The sequence below is a fragment of the Crocodylus porosus genome, unplaced genomic scaffold (genome assembly GCF_001723895.1).
Source record: "Crocodylus porosus isolate Cpor-Errol unplaced genomic scaffold, CroPor_comp1, whole genome shotgun sequence".
Classification (NCBI taxonomy): Eukaryota; Metazoa; Chordata; order Crocodylia; family Crocodylidae; genus Crocodylus; species Crocodylus porosus.
In genome coordinates this window covers 186,744,224-186,757,082 of record NW_017728886.1, presented here as the reverse complement: position 1 = coordinate 186,757,082, position 12,859 = coordinate 186,744,224, and the positions used below count along the sequence as shown (strand labels likewise).

The following is a 12,859-nucleotide window of genomic DNA, read 5'->3' as shown; positions in this document are numbered from 1 at the left end:
CTTCCGACCCTAGAAACGATGAAAATAACTCATATGGTTTACTGGAGTTCGACAAAGGAGAGGGTTATAAGCAGGGATCCTGTTTAACAATTGCAAATTCTCTGATAAAAATGTGTGAATTCTCTGATTAAAAAACCCCCAAATCTGTGTTTTTCTGTGATTAAAATGAAATGCCACTATATATATAGGTATCAGTTGAACACAATTTATTGATACATTTACAATTTTCTGTTGGTCCAATCCACCAATTTGTCTATGTCTCTCTGAATCCTAGCCCTACTCTCCAGAGTATCTACTACTCCCCCCAGCTTGATGTCATCTTCAAACTTGCTGAGGGTGCACTCTGTGCCATCTTCCAGATCATTAATGAAGATATTGAATAAAATCGGCGCCAGGACTGATCGCAGGGGCACTCCTCTTGATACAGGCTGCCAACAAGACATCGAGTCATTGGCTATTACCCTCTGAGCCCAATGATCCAGCCAGTTTTCTATCCACCTTACGCATACTTTCTGAGCTTGCCTGTGAGAATGTTGTGCGAGTCTACCAAAAGCCTTGCTAAAGTCAAGGTATTCCACATCCATTGGTCTCTGTGCATCCACATAGCCAGTGATCTCAACACAGAAGGCAATCATTCTGGTCAGGCATGACTTGTGCCTGGTGAATCCATGCTGACTGTTCCTAATCACCTGCTCCTCCTCCAAGTGCTTAGAAATGGATTCCTTGAGCATGTGCTCCATATCATTTCCAGGGACTGCGGTGAGGCTGATCAGTCTGTAGTTCCCTGGATCCTCCCTTTTCCCTTAAATATTGGGAACTATATTTGCCTTTTTCCAGTCGTCTGGGACCTCTCCCAATTGCCATGCGTTTTCAAACATGATGGCCAGTGGCTCTGCAATCACATCAGTCAACTCCCCCACCACCCTTGGGTGCGTTCTGTCCAGTCTCATGGACTTGAATATGTTCAGCTTTTGTAAATGGTCCCTAACCTGTTCTTTTGCCATAGTTGGCTGCTCACCCTCTCCCCAAACTGTGCTGCCAGGTGCAGTAGTTCAGGAGCTGATCTTGCCTGTGAAGACTGAGGTGAAAAAAGCACTGAGTACTTCAGCCTTTTCTGCATCCTCTGTCACTAGGTTGCCTCCCCCATTCAGTACACTTTCCTGATCCTTCTTTTGTTACTGATATACTTGTAGAAACCCTTCTTGTTACGCTTCATGTCCCTTGGTAGCCGCAACTCCAGTTGTGCTTTGGCCTTCTTGACTTCATCCCTGCACATTTGAGCGGTGTTCTTATACTCCTCTCTAGTTGTCTGTCCAAGATTCCGCTTCTTTTAAGCTTCCTTTTTGTGATTTAACTTACTGAAAAATTTGATCCTAAGCCAAGGTGGTCTTTTACCATACTTGCTAGTCTTCCTGCACATTGGGATGGTTTGTTCCTGTACTCTCAGTAAGGTTTCTTTAAAGCTCTTCTGGACTCCTCTCCCCCTCGGTCTGCTTTATTCAAGTCCAGAGACCTTACTTTGTTCCTCTCCTTCCTTGCTTGTTGAAATTGAGAACATGAGGAAACAATTGGGTGCCTATATTGAACCTAATTACAGTAAAAGCTGTGTTAACTGGAATTTTACTAACCAGAATACTCTATTAACTGGAATTTCCAATATCTCCCAATACAAATCCTCACTTTAGCAACTGGAGTCTTTGCCGAGTCTATCTGGCATGTGCATCAAGTATTTCTGTTGTTTACATTAGTTAGTGACACTGCCGTGAGAGGAGCTGCTGGGAGTCCTTCTAGTTGATATCCACATAGGCGGAGGGAGAAAATTTTGACGGGGGAGGGCTGTGCCCCACCCCAGGCAGGAAAGTCTGAGGGGGAAAGAGCAGGGGGAAGGGGAAGGGATCTGCATGGGGTAGGGCATGCTGCTGCTGTGGACTGGGGCTAATATAACTCTCAGATAACTAGAATTTTTAGATAACCAGTACCCTCTTTACCCCACTAATGCCAGATAACAAAGCTTTTACTGTATATCTGTTTTGCTATGATTGGGTACCTATACACATGCTCAGGGGTGTTGGGGGGGCACTTTAATTAGAGCAGTTCCCAGAGACCACTCTAATTAAAACACCACGGTATCACATGCATTAAGTTCCACTGCATTTAAAAATGGCCATGGGACATTTTAACTAAAGTTCATTCAATGAGCTTTAGTTAAAGCACCCTAGCAGGGCCGGACACTGGCATGGGTGAACGGGGCAGCTGTGCAGGGCCCAGACAGAAAGGGGGCCCCAAAATGGTATTTTTAAATTATTATTATCATTATCTCTGGAGAAGAGGGGCCCAATACTAAAAGTTTGCCCAGGGTCGCCAGGAGTCTAGGTAAGGTGCTGCACCCCGGCAGCCATTTTTAACCCGATGTGGGGTTTACATAGGATGCTGCAGTGATGCTAAAGCATTCTAATTAGAATGCGGAGCAGATGTGATTAATCAAGATTCATTGAGAACATGAGGAAACGACTGGGTGCCCATACACATGCTCCAGTGTATTCTGATTAGAATGAATTGGAGCATGTGGATAGGCACCCAGTTGTTTCCTCATGTTCTTCATTTCAGTAAGTTAAAATCTTTACACTTTGAGGAGCCACACTTTTATTGCTCACACTGAACTATCATGTAATTCTGGTTTGCATGTAATATATTTTTACACATGTAATGAAGTTTTCTAGACTGCCAAACCATAAAAAGCAGAGAAATAAATGGTTAGCACTTCATGTAAATCCCATTTATCAGTGTATTACCTCAGCCTCAACCATTTCCTTCCACTACTCATAGCCCATATTATCTCCAGCCTCACATTTGCTCAACCTTAAAATTTAATCGTGTTTACTAATTCAACGGTGATATATTTGTGTGTTTAGAAGATTTTCATAAATCATACTAAACACAGTTCTGAGTGTAGTCTTATTGTACAAATGAGGCTTGATGACTGTTTGCAGTGGTGGATCATACTTCATTCAAAAATGTTTATACAAAGTTATGCAAATAGACAGTTTGTCAGAATGCAGGTCTTTTCCCTGCTCTTTGTCTTACTCCTGGACCCTCTGTTCAAGTTCTACTTCTCCCTCAACTCTTCTTGCACACAGCCTCAACTCCAAAGACAAGTCATAGTCTCCTCCAGCCCTACAACCTACATTTCCTTCATGCCAACTCCACCATAACCTGACTTCCCAGCACCCCTTAAAGAGCTCCTTTACTCTTATCCATTTGGACAGTACCAATTAATAATCTGTTGATCCATACACATATATATACACACACACACATATATACACTCTTATCCACCCCCCCACCAATGTATGTTTAAACTTTCCCCAGTTTGAAGCAGATTTAAAATCAGAATTGATGTTACTAAGCCTTTCATACTAACCATAGCACAATACACAAGAATGCTTCAGAACAAATCTAATCACAGCAATTCCAAACTGTAATTAATCTAAATAACAGAATAATGCAGAAAGCTGTACGTATCTTCAGCTCCAACATTTCCTTTCTTTGAATTCACCACTGCAAATGCAGATGATTGTAACTGTCGGAAGATGGTATTTTATCTTGCTTTGGTTAGATATTCATCAGACTCATCAAGGATGCCTGATAAACATTTCTCCATCTCCCATGATGATACCCCTAAACGGCATGCAGGTTACCTAATTTCTTCAGACCACTTTCCACTTCTGTGAGTTTTTCATTGTATCTTCTATGGGACGTTTCCATGCCACCTGTAACATTGTCCATTTTTTCTACAACTGGGAACACAAGAGCAATGGGTTAATAAGCACTTCCATTTCTATTCTGGAGGCATCATGTAAAAGTCAAATAATTAAATATAAGTAATTCATGATTTTTAACAACAGATCATATAGAACAGCAAATAAACAAGAGTAATAAATGATGGAAAAATACAAAAAAATTTAGGTCATAGATAAAAAGATCCTTAAGCTATTTACCTCACTTGCCTTTAAACTCCACAATCAGATTACTTTACAGAATTTCAGAATATGTTGTTTTCTGCTTGTATAACCTAATACTCTGCTAGGCAGTCCTTCAATATATTTGGATCAATTTTTTCTTGTGATAATAAATAGATTTGTGAAGATTCCTCTTTGAGAATCTTCCTCACAAATTTACTTTTTTCCAGTACTTAAATGCTAATGGTATCCCACAGTCCAGTGGTGACATGTAGGGGGTGCATGTGCACCCCCTGAGAGCGCTGGTGCACCCCTAACAGGCCACACCCCCACTTAGGCAATGGGCAGGGGGGGAGGGAGGGTAGGTGGGAGCGCTGGTGCCCCAGCCTGCAGGTGCTGGCCCGGGAGTGGGAGCGCCAGATGAAGCCCAATGGGCACTTCCCGGTCAGCATGATCAGCCATAGCGACACCCTCTCTGCCTGCCCTGGTCAGCAAGATTGGTCATGGGGGGCCCCCCCAGTCACTGACTGGTTGCTGATGGGGCAAATGCCCCCCACCCCAGACTAAGGTGGCACCAGTCACCAATGCCACAGGATAATGAAAGTATGCTGTGTGCTAGAAGTTTGTTCATAATAAGAGGGTAGAATAACAGGTCACAAATAAAAGGACAGAATTTATATTTATTTGCTCTGTGTTATTTCTGTTTCTTACTAATTATAAACTACTTTCCAAGCTACTAATGTTGGCATCAAGGGCATTATTCCTAAGGTACGATTCTTAAATGATATTTTGTGAAAAGCTAAGGAACTGTTAATCATCTTGATAACTATATAAAGGTACTCATTTAAAAAAAAAAATTCTGACTTGTAAGGGTTTATGCAATAGTCATTTAACAGCCGTACACTTATGCTCTTTCTAGTGTGCTCTTTGTTTTAAAAGTCTGAATTATTCTCCTGGCAGTGACACATTTAACTGATTTTATGGTAATGATATGGAGGAAGATGATGAGAGCCAGAAATAAGAACCTTGAGATTCACAGTGATAAAAATATGCATCTATTATATCACGCCAGAACTCATGTCTTATAACCAGATTACCTAGCTACAAGTTGTTTGTGGGGGAAGGTCCATCTGAATTGTTCCTGGAGGGGCTCCAGGAAGCTCTGAGTCTCAATGTGGTATGTCCCCAGCCACATGCCATGAGGAAAAAAAAGTTACTGCATCATGTCATTGGATGTAGCAGTCAGTTCTATGAGGCAATATGGAAATAACTGGCACAGCCAGCCATAGCCTTGCATCCACTCCATCTTCCCACCCTCTGCAGGAGGGACACAAGCAAGGGAAGAGCAGCCCGCATGCTCCACTTAGTATAGGACCTGAGACTGTGCCTGGTTCTTGTGTTAGGAGTAATTTCAGAAGCTTTCCTCTCACACTTTGCACCCACAGAAAAATCCTATATAATTTGCACCTATAATTTGTGGTAGACAAGTGCTTCTCAATCCTTTATTCCCAATGCTCAATTCCTTCCCCCTTGTTTTTTCTGAAAGTAGGTACATGTATATAGCAAGCTTTTCATGCTTCAAAAACATAGAACAGGCAGACAGAGGGCTACAATCAGCATTGGTGTAACTACACGGAAGTATTTGGAGTTACAGTAGAGATAAATTTGGCCTCATGGTTTTTTGAGGAGCTTGAACATTCTTGGGTGCAAAGTTTCCTTTTTTCTCCTTTCCATAGTGCTAATGAGCTGGCTACACAGAGGCCCCAGTGTGTGTGTATAAAAATAGAGCCACGGAGCAGAGATCTGCATTTCAGGGCTGGGGTGATGGCAGCTGGCCTGCTACCTTCAAGATCTATGCTGATAGAGATCCAGAACTAACACTTAATGTAACAGAAGGCAGCTGTTTCTCGGTCCTTTTTCTTAATTTATTTTACTCAGAACTACTTAAGAGCCTAGCAGAGATACCAAATAAAATCTTAAAACTTTTTTAGAGTCTCCTTGAAAAAATAATCTCTAGCACAAAGAGAAACTAAACCAAATGCAGATGTAACAGTGGCTGTCTGATTTTTAAGGTAAAAATGTTTCTCACTGTCTTCCACCTTACCAGGGATTTTCTCAAAAATAGGAAGGATTCTTTTTTTATTTAAAGGTAGAGAAATGCCATACAAAATATTCCTTCTAAATCAAATTAGGGAGGAAACTTGAGATCTCCCTCTAGCTCCTTTCCTCTTCTAGACTAAAACTTCAGTACCACAAAATACTCAGGCATGCTTTTAAGTACCATTGACTTGAATTGGACTTCTGCATATCTTTAAATGCTATGTCTAGAAAAGACTTAAAGGAGGACTTAAGCAGACCTAAATCCAAAATGGTTGTCTAAAAACACCCTGTTCATTTGTTGCTGAAACATGCTTGGCACTTCCAGGTTTAATGTTAAAGTTCTTTCGGTGCCTTGAATTCTGCATCTTGGCAAACCCAGAGCAGCCCCAAATAGACAACAACCACCTCCTGCTTAAGCCAAACTAGGATTCAGGAACTAGGTAATCCTTTGCCTAAGTCTCCAAAAGGTCTGTTGTGATAGTTACTCTCACAACATGCTCACCACACACCAACCAACCTGGACTTCTTGCAAATTGAAGTTATGATCACTCTTGGTGAAGGAAGTTGTATCCACCTTTTATATTATAATACCTTACTGGTTACAGCACTTACCTAGAAAGTGGGAGATCTGAGTTTTATGCTTTCCTCAGCCAGACAGGATTTAAAAACACATTAAATCCCAGGAGAATGGTCTAATCACCAAGCTATCAGCTATTCTGGTTTGGGTGGCAAAGAATGCAAAATTCATGGTGAATGACTGGGATTGCTGAATGGGTGATATGTTATTAGGAAAAGGTACCTAAGGTATAGTGGGACCCTCCTGGACTTTTTCCATCTCTTCATTTCCTCATACATACAGAAGTAAGGAATCACAAAGAAAATATGACTCTGTGTCCTAGTAGTTAGAGCACTTACCTGGGAAGTCATGGGTTTTGATCCCAGCTTTGAAGTCTGTTTTGATTTTTTTTTCCGATCATAGATTTATATAAAATACAAGATCAGGCCTAAGGGTCTCACTGTCAGCTGTTCCATTTCCCAGTCCTTAGTCTTACATTCTTTGCTACACAGGAGCCTGGTTTCAACAGGAGGGTTAAATACATCTTTCTGTGCATCCCTGACCAGCCTACAGTCTGGTAGTTAGGCAAGCTTTCTGGTGATGGCTGAGGTGGTTTTGAACTTCCTCAGATTGGGGAAAGAACTTTATCTACATTTCCCACTCCCTGGATGAGTGCTCTAATCACTTGGCTATTATATGACATCACCACTTCCTTATATGTCATCACCACCTCTTCCTCTGGCCTCATCTTAAACAAGCAAGCTCTTTTGAATTCTGTAAAAGAATGGTTGTTGACAACTATCCTCAGAAAGGTGTTCTGGGTTCTCAGACAGGCACTGACAATACAGTGAGTGGTGGGATTTCAGACTCTGGAGTGCTGTGTTCCCTTCTGGCAAACTCTAGCTGCTACTTGCTCAGCATGTGAGCTTTCTGGATCTCCATTTTGAAGTGTCTGACTCTCCCCATGCTTTATATGTGGAGCCTCGGCTAGATTCCACATTCTAACCTAGGAACCAGTTGGCCTAAGTCCTTAATTGGATTTAGCCTTAAGTACTTCCCTGACTTCAAGTATATTGCTTTAATGGCCACCCGTTGGGCCCTTTTGGGGATTTGGGGTTTTAGATGATACTAGGTTGTAAGACTGCTCATTCTTGTTAAGTTTGTGATTGATTATAGAATATTGCTAGATATAAATATATATATGTACGTGTGTGTGTGATACATTATCTGTATTGCATTCTCATTTATTTGCTAGCCATATTCATTTTTGCAATATTTTAATAAAGTTCTCCGTATGATTCCTGTAGAAAATTATTGTTTTGCTGGGAGCAAAGGGGCTGGTTTAACATATTTCTTTTCAATCTACCTCCCCTGGGGGAACCATAGATTAGGTAAGCCAGGCAGCAGCCACCTAGTTATGCTTCCTGGCAGTCATTCAGCAATCTTAATTAAGAAAAAGGATCTCTTTATAAATTTATGAGCATTAAGAATAGGTGCACCAGTAAGTTAGGAAATTTCATATATTAATACCTATTTTCAAGCTGCTGGTTTTACTTTGCCCCTTATTCTTCCTTTTGCTGTAAAAGTTAGTGAGAGAACACAAACTTTTAAGCCACAATTTGGCTTTGAGACAAATCCTGCACAATTTTAATTAGTAAGCACCACTTCCTATAATCTAAGAATAATAACAGTAAGTTGGTATAACTCTGGATTGTAAATTTTTAGCCTTGATAGGTTTAGTGTTGTACTCTGCTCATGCAGACGCTGATGGGTCAGGCTGGGGCATGAGGGTGCTCCAGTGCGAGGGCTCCCTGCCAGCTAGCCCCACACTGGAGCACCCTCATGCCCCAGCCAGACCTTCCACAACATGTTGAGCTGGGTCGGAGCACCCCAGGCTGGCAAGCTGACCTCCACCCCCTGGATCCCCTGCCAGCTGGGGCTGTTCTGACCTGGCTCAACACGCTGCACTCCTGGGTACATGTGTGAATGTGGCACCCAGAAGCAATTCACTCCAGCACAAACTGCTTGGGAGTTTATTCAGTTGAATTAATTGCACGTGTAGATATGCCCCCTGCATAGGTGGAACAGGCAGTAACTGATACGGTTCCCTCTGACCTCTAACCAGTTTCAGATTCCTTACTTCCTTATGTATGAGGAAACGAAGAGATGGAAAAAGTCCAGGAGGGTCCAACTATACCTCAGGTACCTTTTTCTAATAACACATCACCCATTCAGCAATCCCAGTCATTCACTGAGTTAGCCTTGCTGAATCACCTTCTAATGATGTTTCCACCTCTGTATGGTTGAAAAATTACATTAAAGTTTCTCATAACCCATCGGTTCCCTCTGAAATGGCCACTCACCATCACAATGGCTCTTTATTTACTCATGAAGGGACAGAGGAAACTGATGAAACCTCTGACACAGACTCAGAAAGCACTCAGTTTGTCTGTGTGGCTGATGTGAAGACTATTGACTCGTGTAGTCAAACTATTCAACCTCCTAGACTTTTGACTCAATATTGGGAGAATCTTAATGAAAATGTTGATTGCTTTAAGTTTCACAGATCAGGACAAATTACTTGTTTTGCCGAATATTCTTCTACTGGGTTCATGGATCTATTCCCAAGGAGATGCAAACTGGAAATTGTTTCCAGTGTTATCAGCAAACTAACTTCTATTTTGTATTGCTTTCAAGGACCACTCAGCATGCTGATAAGCCAGCCAATGAGTATCTCAGCTGTCTTGCTGCAGCCTGGCAGGTTGCAGGATAGAAAGAACCTGTTAATTATCTAGCTTTTATTGAGGTTTTAGTTGCTAATGCTCAGTCTTTTATTAAAGGATAGGTCAGCCTCCATGTAAACTCCCATAGTGAAGGGGATGACATTGTGGACTAAATGAATATTTTCTTTACACAGGAGTATCAGAATTTCCTGAAGGCAAAAATAAGGGTAAACTAAACCTGTGGCTATGATAAATTCAGCTCCCCAAACAGGAGGCAGGGATCACTTTTAGCAACACTCTCTCAGATTGGGAACCTTCACAACCCCAAGTCAGTGCAGATTTCCTCAAAGGATGACTGACTAACCAACAATTTCTTCCCTTGGGGGATGAGCACATAATTGGCACATGGATCCTTTATGGAGTGGGAAGATTACAGTCTGTGAAAGCTCTGGTGTCCTGACAAACCTTTTAGTTTTGCTTCGCTCCAACACCGGCTCTAACTTCTTCATCCCCTTAATTAACTAGATGCTTACATCTCTCAAGGACCTGATGGAGAAGGTCAACCATCTGCTTCAATTTAAGGAGGTTGCAACTTCTACAGTTTCTTGCAATTCAACTTCTCTTTTCAGCTCTGCTTCTGCTTTACTGATCTCTGCACCATAAGAGGCTGGGAGGGGAGGAGGCAGACACAGAACTGTCTGCATGAAGGTATGATCTGGTTTACCTGGTATGTAATTTGAAAAAACAACTGTTGTAATTTCCCTATGATGCCAACAGCCCCCATCAAGTTGTTTTCTGGCTTCCATTACCATGCATCTCTGGTAATAAAGAATGTAGAATCCAAGTGTTGATGTGGGTGGGGGGGCACCCAAGTTGCTTTTTACTGGATGCTGGGGTCACAGTTTCAATGCTAAATCATCCTCATCCTGAACAATGACCATGGGCACATGAAATTCCAATCAAAATTGAGACATTTACCAAGAAACAGAGAAAGAGATGCTTGTCTAAGTCCCTACAATGTGTTTTAGGCAATTTGGAATGTGAGCATGTTTTTGCCCTACACAAATTACCTTACCTGTCTAACCTATTGGGATATGTTTTTTGAGGGAAATTTAGATTGGTCCTTGGCCTTGCTAATCAAATAACCTGCCAATGGCAGGAGAAGGGATTGACATCTCCTTTAATAATTAAATTAAACATATAATATCCATGTACTTAGTTCATTCAGAATCAATACATACTACCTGTTTCAAAACTGCTGCAAGTTCTAGCACAGGTACTCCATAGACATACTTTTGAGCAGCACTTTATCACCTAGTTATGTCGCACAAACTATGCATGATATTAGTCCAAAACCAAAGGCTTATGATTCACCACATGGTTCATAGGGCTGGGCCCCAGAAGAGTTAAAGACATGGTAACCCCATAGCTCACCACTGCTCAGTGTGGGTGTGTGCTTCAGATACCCCCATAAAGGATCCATTTGTTAATTATCTCCCACTCATACCTAGAACTGGGTGTTCTCGTCACAAGTCCTGGGATGCTCCAAAAATGTATATGCAGACAAGACTCCATGTAACCTGGCTTGGCTTCACCTCACGGGGGTAGAGCTATAATAATCATATGTGCCATAGGCTGAAAGGGGGGCCAACAGAGGGCTTCTGGGTGAACTGTATGCAGTGACATTGCTCACCATGACTTGAAAAAGAGTCAGCAGTGAGAGAGGCTGCACTTAATGGACACTACCATATGTCTTATTCAGATGAGCTACACTAACCTATTATCGTGGTAGGTTCCCATTAGCATGTTTGCCCAATGTGGGCCATGTGTTTTTTAGTCATGCTCAGTGTTGGCTGCATCAACTTCATAGCTGGTTTCCATTGCTAAGCACATGCTGCCTTTGGCAGCAGTTTAATGATAGACAATGTATTTAGTAAGACTTTCTTTTATGTGATTATAAGATGAAGTGCTTTTTTCCCCCATGTCAACTGCGGGGAAAAACCCACATCTTGTATTCAAGTAAATATTGTCCATGCTTGCTTGCTCTTGGGCAATTTAGCACTGGGTTCATCTAACTGGCCCAAATCCAATTGTGATCCATAAACACCACACTCCAATTAAGTACTTGTTGTTAGACAGCGTCAAGGATGGCCATGTTTCTAGTGCTAGGCTTACCCAGTGGATTCTTAGGCAGATCAATTATGGTAATCTCTGACAAAAATCCATCATTGCTACCAACTGTCATTGCTTTACAGTTTGACAGAATTCCTCACAAGCATCCAACTGGAAATTCAAAATAAACTGAAAATACTTTTTTACCTTGTCTTCAAGACTACTGATACAAATCAGCACCTAAGAATTTTTGTGAATAGCCCAGATTTTATGAGGAAGGAAAAGGTATACCCAATTTGGCATTTTTTAATTATCTGCTGAAATATTTTGATCCTGTCTTCCACACTCAGCTCAAAACACTGAACTGGAAGCTGTAACCAATGCCCAGGAATATTGTGTCACAGCTGGCCAAAATCAGTATCCAGATGCCCAAATTGTAAATTTTTAAAGATTTTAACTGGATTTGGAATTCCCTAACTGAATTCTTTCCTTTATGGTAACATAATGGCTTCACATCCATGGATGGCACATCTATCAAATAAGTTAATTTGGTGAAATTCATTGTTGACTTGCCCATGAAATGGTCTGAGCTGCCCTTCATCAAGAAGGTAAAGACTTTTTTCCTCAACCTCAATCTGAATGTCCTTACTTTAAGGAGGGTCCCAAAATGGCTTGGTTGCTACCCCTGTGCTCAGAGTATTACTCAACCAAGTACAATTCATTCCCTGCTAAATTTGTCACTCTGGAATATGAAAATGAATGAATTCCCTTTTTGCAAAAACACTAAAGTGGCATCTTTCTATTTGGTCTTGTTCCTAGATATAATTGTCTCTTATCAACAAAGAGTGCAGGAACTAACAAAATGGGTGGTAGGGTTGGGGTGGCCAGACTTGGCTTCCTGGAATTAATCAATAAATTGATTTTCATAATGACCAAATTCTGGGAAAGCATGTGGGAAAAGAAATAATTTGTTCATCCTATGGCGAATACCATCATTTTAAAAATATTATTTCACAGGATCTTCAAGAGATCTAAATGGGAAAGTTCCCAAACCTTCTTAAGGATCAACAGATTTTAATTGGTACTGTCCAAGTTGTACCTATGACATCAAGGTAGACAAAAGTCAATGTATGGAAAAATGTTCATATCTCTCTTCAGGAAAAATTTGAAATTGAGGAGCTGTTTCACCTCACCTTAATCGTAACAGATGTTATTTAAAGAAGAATTGCACAAGGTCTAGTGGGGGGTGGTGGGACGTGATACTTTCTTTCACAGTATCATTACCCATATTTGATTCAGACACTGATGCATTTATAAACTTGGTAATCAGAGGTCAGGAAAACAGACCTTACGACAACAGGCTGAGAGCCATGGGGCTCTTTAGCCTGGAAATGTGGAGGCTCAGGGGT

At 41.3% G+C, this 12,859-nt stretch overlaps 1 protein-coding gene across 1 annotated transcript in view; it reads right to left on the bottom strand.

The window, feature by feature from the left end:
• COLEC12 (collectin subfamily member 12) overlaps nt 1-12,859 on the bottom strand; it is a 171,466-nt gene that overhangs the window by 10,330 nt on the left and 148,277 nt on the right. The window contains exon 4 of the mRNA XM_019546788.1: nt 3,699-3,797. Within this exon, the coding sequence (XP_019402333.1) occupies nt 3,699-3,797 (99 nt within the window). The remainder of the gene's footprint in view (nt 1-3,698; nt 3,798-12,859) is intronic.